Source organism: Sinocyclocheilus anshuiensis, unplaced genomic scaffold (genome assembly GCF_001515605.1).
Source record: "Sinocyclocheilus anshuiensis isolate Anshui unplaced genomic scaffold, SAMN03320099.WGS_v1.1 scaffold1010, whole genome shotgun sequence".
Lineage (NCBI taxonomy): Eukaryota > Metazoa > Chordata > Actinopteri > Cypriniformes > Cyprinidae > Sinocyclocheilus > Sinocyclocheilus anshuiensis.
This window is the reverse complement of record NW_015537936.1, coordinates 1431342-1439703: the sequence shown is the minus strand read 5'-3', so window position 1 is coordinate 1439703 and position 8362 is coordinate 1431342. Positions and strand designations below refer to the sequence as shown.

At 33.2% G+C, this 8362-nt stretch overlaps 1 protein-coding gene across 1 annotated transcript in view; it reads right to left on the bottom strand.

Moving 5' to 3' along the window:
* Positions 1-1886: 1886 nt before the first annotated feature.
* LOC107659253 (dyslexia susceptibility 1 candidate gene 1 protein homolog) overlaps positions 1887-8362 on the bottom strand; it is a 14822-nt gene continuing 8346 nt past the window's right edge. Inside the window, exons 3-9 of the mRNA XM_016448132.1 lie at positions 7277-7407; positions 5839-6076; positions 4688-4818; positions 4492-4601; positions 3292-3445; positions 3093-3198; positions 1887-2065 (exon numbers count right to left, since the gene is read on the bottom strand). Of these exons, the coding sequence (XP_016303618.1) occupies positions 1965-2065; positions 3093-3198; positions 3292-3445; positions 4492-4601; positions 4688-4818; positions 5839-6076; positions 7277-7407 (971 nt within the window). The 3' untranslated portion in view covers positions 1887-1964. The remainder of the gene's footprint in view (positions 2066-3092; positions 3199-3291; positions 3446-4491; positions 4602-4687; positions 4819-5838; positions 6077-7276; positions 7408-8362) is intronic.

Below are 8362 nucleotides of genomic sequence, written 5' to 3'. Positions count from 1 at the left end.
GGCTGCAATATAACAAAGAGTGAAAAATTTAAGGGGGTCTGAATACTTTCCGTACCCACTGTATATACATAATAAATATACACACATTATTTAAAGAAAAACTTGGATGCGATTAATCGTTTGACAGCACTAGTACAAAAATTAAAATTTCATGTAGCAAATACAATTATGCATCATAATTTAAAGGTTTCATGGATAGACGTCCTTTTGGGAGAATCATTCCTTCAAATAATGACTCTGAAATGAGCAGATTTTCTTTATTATTTATCAGACCAAAAGATCATGTTTAAAACACTGAAATTTTTAGATATCAAACTAATAGCGAGCAAAAAGCTGGTTCTTTACTTGAGGAGAGAGCATCATTGTTTTTGATAGTGTGTTTAGATCTGCTTGAAATTAAAAGAAATCTTGCCAAATGTTTTTGCAGTTAGTTTTTTTTTTTTTTTTCATGATCAGTCATTAATCCAGGCAGGATCCCATAAAGCCTGTACTTTGCCATTCTGTACTTTGTGCAGTATTACTCATACTACTTGTAGGCTATATGACACACGTGACGTGTTACATCCGTATTGGCAGAAGTTCTTGATCGGATCTCTACACAAAACGTCTGCAAGGCATGACAAATGAATTCCGCCCACACTCTACTACACAATTGTCGTTTTCATAAAGCACATTGCGGCAGCTCTCTATCAACGCATACATTTTACAAGAAGTCACAAGGCATCGCATACAAGCAGTACGTTTTTAAACCCAGTATCCAGAGCTGGGTAGTAACTGGTTACATGTAATCTGGATTACTAATCAGATTCCAAAAATGAAGTACTTGTAATTAGATTAAATTACATTTACCCGTAATCGGACTGGTTACTTTTTTAACTGATTACATGATTACATATTATTCACAGAGTAGCAATACATTATTCATAATAGGTCTTCTGTGGCACCACTGCAAAAGCCACATTTTGGACCATTTATTTGTGTATGATACATCCACAATGATTTGACTGAGCATCAAACCCATATGAAGGGTTTATATTTATACATAACTATCCGCTGACAACTGACATAAGAGTAACACTGATGCAAACGGTTTAAGAGTTTATTTCCTGTTTTGCAACAGATGTCAAATTGGAAGAACCTGGATGAAGTGAGTGAAGAGTGGTGGGACAATGCGTATAAGCTGTTTCTTGAAAGCGAACCAATAGCAATGACTCTGAGACATGTTGCTTTCTATATAAGCGGTGATAGATGGAATGATTATGGATTCCACCGTGACACACATGTTCCTCCAACTGGGGAAGTCCGTGGTGTTTCTAGAAAGGCAATTTTGGTGGTGATTTCAAGAGCAAGAAGAATGGAGAGATGTGATTGGAAGATGCTACATCGGGCACCTTCTGAACCTAAGGATCTAGACGGCAGTGACAAGTACCTTATAAACTGGGTTACTGGACTGATATATAACGAGGATGGCAGCCCAAAAGCATTGTACAGATAGGCTGAACAATATTAATCATAATGTTAATGAAAGAACATTTGTTTAATAACTTTTGAGAGAGAACGTTGCCAAACTTTTCCTGTTAGCTGGGATGGTTGTTTTTATAACATGACTTTTCCCTGTATTCTTCCGACAGATTACCTCTATCTATCAGGTAATCATTTATAGTTAATCATTTACATTCTCATTTGCGTCTATAAGAGACTATTGTGTACTATCATTAACTCAAGATCAAGGACTTGTTTTGTTTTTATCTGCAATCATATAAGGTAATTGATGTATGTCCAGCAGTACCATTCGAAAAGATTAATGTTGTTTTATTGAGAAGATGAATACTGTTAAAAAGAGTATGATCAAAACATTTTGTGTGTTTCATATTAGAAACCACTGTTAAAAACATGCATGCATGTACATTAATGCATCAATTACAGGTGTAATCATGATCCTAGCTTTTTAGGAGCCTGGATGGTCATGTGGTGCCTTGTATGATCTCACGAATCTTGTCTGTATCAGCTTGCAGGGCTGCGTTGTGTGGGTCGATTTCTAGAGCCGCCTGATAGTCCTGAAGACCTAAAAAACCCATCAGATTAATGTTGTGAAATTAGTGCTGTCAAACAATTAATCGCATCCAAAATAGAAGTTTTTGTTTACATAATATATGTATGTGTACTGTGTATATTTATTATGCATATATAAATACACACACATGCATCTACATATTTTAGAAAAATATGTTATGTTTATATAGTAAATAAATATATTTATTTATAATATAAATTATATGAATATAAATACAGACATGTAAATATTTACAAAATATATACTGTATGTGTGTGTGTGTTTATATATACATAATACACACACATATATTAAGCAAACAAAGACTTTTATTTTGTATGCGATTAATCGTTTGACAGCACTATGTGAAATACTTCCTGTATTTCAGGAAGTTACCAAGAGAACCAGAGTTGTGTGGCATTCAGAAATCAAATGACAGTGTCTTTAAAATTCCAATTTAAATCATAAATTTGAATTACATGTGTAGCAACAATAATGCAGAATTGATTCAAATGTAATTTTTTAGATTATGAACAATGGCCAAATAACCCAGAATGCTCTAATTTACAGATGCTGATGTCATGAATTATTTTTGATAAAATATTATTAAAAAAAAACTTATTTTTATTTCTTAAAACTGTGATGAACATTTGTGTTCTGCTGTATGGCGCTGATGTCATGAATTATTTTTGATAAAATATTATTAAAAAAAAACATTTTTATTTCTTAAAACTGTGATGAACATTTTTGTTCTGCTGTATGGCATAAATAAAATGTGTTAACTGCTTTTGACAAAACAGCAAGAATATACATTCTGCATATCACAACAGAGGCCAATTTGATTGAAATTCCAACTCAAGAATATCAGATATTTTTATAATAGATAACAGTCATTTAACAGTGATAAGAACAGAGATAACAGTGTTTTCAGTGCATAGATTTCTCCCACACTATTTACTACAGATAACTGTGTATTTATATGACTGCTGCAGAGATTGATGTGTTTTGCATGAAAGCAGAATAATTGATGATCCTGTACCTTCCACATAAAGCTCAAGCTCACAGAATGCTGTTCCACGCCTCACGTGAGCCTTCAGTCGAGCCGGAGCGTTTGCAGTGACCGCAGGCTTCAGTAACTCAAGGGCCTGTGAGAGTTTATGTGTGTTAATGTGAAGGGAATCAGTGCGCTGTATACAAAAAGAGAAATTTAAAAAAGAACATAAACGCTAAAAACTGACCTGAGAGCTGTCCTCAATGGCTTTGTGAAGATTTCTCAGTTTGAGATGACAGGCCGCTCGGTTAGAAAATAAAGCCGGGATCTTCCTGTTGAGTTTTATGGCCAGATTATAAGCGTTGACGGCAGCCTGGTAGTTTCCTGCCATGAACAATTTACTGCAGGAAAAGGGGAAAAAAGGTGATTATGATATTTAATGCTGTGTTTTTTTAAATAAATGACACTTGCTTTGATATTTTGTTTATTACATTCAGACATTTGTACTGCACCTGTACACTACCATTCAAACGTTTGGGGTTAGCAAGAAATTAATACTTTGATTTAAAAAGGATGCATTAAATTGATCAAAAGTAACATTTACAACAATGTTACAAAATATTTATATTTCAAAGAAATACTGTTCTTCTGAACGTTCTATTCATCAAATAATCCAAAAAAAAAAAAATGTATCTTGTTTCCACAAAAATATTAAACTGCATATTACAATGATTTCTGATTTCAGCATATTACAATGATTTCTGAAGACTGGAGTAATGATGCTGAAAATTCAGCTTTGATCACAGAAATAAATTACATTTTAATATATATTCATATAGAAAACAGCTATTTTAAATAGTAATATTATTTCACGTTTTTTACTGTATTTTTGATCAAATAAATGCAGTCTTGGTGAGCAGAACAGACTTCTTTTAAAACACTTAAGATCTTACCATCCCCAAACTTCTGAACGGTAATGTTCATATAAAACACTACAAAATATCAGCAAATAAACTGATGGAAGACATGCTGTCCTTCCTTTCTCCACAAACATGACTGTTTGGACTCATAGTTCTCATTAAAGGGACAGTTCACCCAAAAATGAAAATTCTGTCATTAATTACTTACCCTCAGAACTGCTGAATAAATTATGTTATTATTGTTTTCTTTGCGCACAAAAAGCATTCTCGTAGCTTCGTAAAATTACGGTTGAACCCCTGATGTCACATGGACTGTTTTACTGATGTCCTTTTCTGTGTTTCTGAGCCTTGATCGTGCTAACATCATTGCTGTCTGTGGAGGATCAGAGAGCTCTCAGTCTCAAAAATCAAAAATATCTTCATTTGTGTTCCGATGATGAATGAATGTCTTACGGGTTTGGAGTAATTAATGACAGAATTTTCACTTTTGGGTGAACTATCCCTTTAAGTGTGATCTGTGAACTCACTCGCCCTTCTCTTTCAGCCAGTCTGGGTTTCTCTCTTCCTCTCTCAGGTCGTCCAGTTCGGCCAGATCTGTGTCCACTGCTCTCCTGGCCTCCGCCTGCTTCTTCAACCACTGCTCACACACACATGGACATAATTAGACTCTCAATATTGCAAACCATTTTAGTGCTAATCTATCATTTATAAAGCAGATCTGACCTCTTCCTCCTCCGGGACACGAGACTCTCTCAGCGCGGTGGGAAACACTCGTGGAGTGAAGCTGATCTGAATGCAGCCAGCTGATCTGGGAGCAGGCAGATCTGTGGGTTTCTGTTTTCTGCTTCTCTGACCTAGCAAGAAAATACAGGAGCTTAATCAAAACTTTGTGACTTAAATTTTTTTATTCAAAAATTTGTGACCCTGGAGCACAAAAGCAGTCTTAAGTCGCTGGGGTATATTTGTAGCAATAGCCAACAATACATTGTATGGGTCAAAATTATCCATTTTTCTTTTACATTTACATTTAGTCATTTAACAGACGCTTTTATCCAAAGCGACTTAAAAATGAGGACAATGGAAGCAATCAAAATCAACAAAAGAGCAATGATATGCAAGTGCTATAACAAGTCTCAGTTAGCCTAATGCAGTACACTTACCAAGGTTTTTTTTTGTTGTTGTTAAATTATATAATAAATAAAAAGAAAACCGATAGAATAGAAAAATAAATAGAGCAAGCTAGTGTTAGAGGCCTTTTTTTACTTTTGTTAATTGTATAATAAATAAAAAGAAAACAAATAGATAGAATACAAAAAGAATAGAGAAGCTAATGTTAGGTTTTTTTTTAAAGAAAATAAGTAGTTCGCAAATGAACAGAGTGCAAGTCTAAAAGTGGCGAGTTTTAAAGAAGAGAATTAGAATAGAGAGTGCTAGAGTTAGAGTTTTAAAATCATTAGGATATTAAGCAAAGATCATGTTCCATGAAGATATTTTGTACATTTCCTACCGTAAATATATAAAAACTTAATTTTTGATTAGTAATATGCATTGCTAAGAACTATATTTTGTATATACTATATAATATTTTGATTTTTTTGCACCCTCAGATTCCAGATTTTCAAATAGTTTCAAATAGTATCTCAGCCAAATATTGTCCTATCCTAACAAACCATACATCAATGGAAAGCTTATTTAAAATGACCCTAATATGACTGGTTTTGTGGTCCAGTTTCACATATTATATATTTTGACTGCTTCTTTACAGTGTTTCAAAAACGAGGAACTCAATCAAAGAAGCGAGCATCATGTCAGGTCCTGAGAAGAACAGTGTAACATCAGATCTGTAATGGAGCACAAAGTTAAAGTGTGTTTACCAGATGTAGTGTCCACAGTATTATGCATCAGCGTGACAGCAGGTGGAGCGTTTACACGCTCTGTTTTCTGATAAACCGGTTGGTTGTCGTGCGTGCCGGTTCCTTGTTTTTTTTGCTGGTTTTCATTTTCTTCTGCTGTTTTTCTCTGCGTTTCTCTCCAGAAATCCAGTTCTGCCGTAGCTCTCGCACACTCTTCATCCTTCATCTTCTGAATCCTGCCCCGCTCCTCGTTCTCAACCTAAACACAGGCAGAGAACTCAACAGCAAGCTAATGTTTGAGACAACATTCAAATAGTTAAGCGAAGTTAAGCGTCATTACCATTACATTATCTTTATTTATAAGTGCTGCTTAATATTACCACTGGGAATTGCATTTATCTTCAAAGTAAAAACCCTTCATAAATACATATTCTCATATATATATATATATACTGTATATGTGTGTGTGTGTGTGTGTATATATGTATACTTTTTTTTTTTTGCTTAATATTACCACTAGGATTGCATTCATTATCGTCTCAAAAAAAGTATTTTTAAATAAATAATTCTAAGCAAGCTAATGTTTGAGACAGCATTCAAATACATGAGAAATCATTCTGCATATATAGCAAAAATTATCATGTACATTGATTCAAAAACAGGTAGATCAAGAATAAATCTTTAAAAATTTGACCCTCTAACTCTAGCACTCTATTCTAATTCTATCCTTTAAAAAAAAAAACTTGCCCCTTTTAGACTTGCACTCTATTCATTTACCATATCTTCCATCTTTATTTGACCCTCTAACTCTAGCACTCTCTATTCTAATTATATTCTTAAAAAAAAAAACTTGACCCTTTTAGACTTGCACTCTATTCATTTACTAACGGCTTGTTTTCTTTAAAAAAAGCGCACACAAAAAAACACACTAGCTTCTCTAATCTTTTTGTATTCTATCTATTTGTATTCTTTTTATTTATTATACAATTAACAAAAGAAAAAAAAGGCCTCTAACACTAGCTTGCTCTATTCTTTTTCTATTCTATGTGTTGTCTTTTTATTTATTGTATAATTAAAAAAACCTTGCTGTGTGTACTGCGTTAAGCTAACTGAGACTCGTTATAGCACTTGTGTATCATTGCTCTTTTGTTGATTTTGATTGCTTCCATTGTCCTCATTTGTAAGTCTGCATCTGCTAAATGACTAAATGTAAATAAAGTATACGACATTTATACATTCTGGACGTTTTTGTTATACTTATTTTAATCTATACTGATTCTAAATGAATAAATAATACTGTTGTCAACTAGATTATTCTCTTTAATCATCATTATGGGGAAAAATGCATGAAAACAAGCTTTATTTTCTTTATGTAAAACAAAAGTTCAAGGTAAGACACCAGCACTTTCAAGGCAATGTACTTTATAACTGTAATGTGAGACCAAAAACACTTTTAGACCTTCATCATGGTTTCCAGCGCATATTTCTTCTCCTGTTGAATCCTGGCAGCTGTGGCTTTAGATTTTTCTGCTTCTTTCTCCTGAACTTTGAGAATTGCTTGTTCTCGAATCTGCTTCTGTTTGTCTTTATCTTTGGAATAAACATATACATCTTTAAAGATAACTATATGCAAGAGATAGAGGAAATGTTTCTGATCCAAGCTACCTGATGATGGCAGTAATGCACTGTTAAGTGCAGTTGCCAGCAGTGTTGCCAACTTAGCAATTTTGTTGCTAAATTTAGCAACTTTTCAGACTACCCTAGCAACTTTTTCTTCCAAAAGCACCTAGCAACAAATTTAGCAATTTTAAAAATTTATTTGGCAACTTTTAGCAACTTTTGATAAAGACTCAGACAATAAAAAGGCACACATTTTCCATCCAAATGACACAAAAAGCCTAGCAGTACACACATCACGAGAATTGAGTTAATTGATATTTGCAATTGTTCAATATAATAATAATTGAATAATTTGATAATTGAATATTTGTTCATTTATGATACACTTTGTTAGTAGCTTGTACCTGCAATTGTTGATCAGTTAGTACACTAAGAAAAATTGAAAATCTTTCAGGACATTATCCATCATCCATTGTAACCATGTAACCCGAAAACACAATGCGTAATTTAAAATGCAGGTAAAAAAAACATTACAGAAAATTATTTCATATTAACATAGTAGATTGTGCCTTATTTTTACAGACTTTTCTTAGAGTGTAGCATACTAACTAACTACTAATACACTGCTTAAAGCATAATTGTTGAGAATGTGTAGAATTACTAGTTTACTAGCTACTAAAAAAACTACAATTGTAATCATTCAAAAATGTGTAAGTTTTCAATAATTCAATGTATTTAAAAATACAGTTATTTATATTTTAATATTATATCATGCATATTATTTTACAAACAAATCTAAATTAACACATATAAAATATATTTTTTGCTGAGATTTGATGACGTGACAATTTTGCGTCGTGATTACGCAATGACGTCATTGAGCAATGGCGTCACAATGTCATTTAGCAACTTTTAGCAACAAATC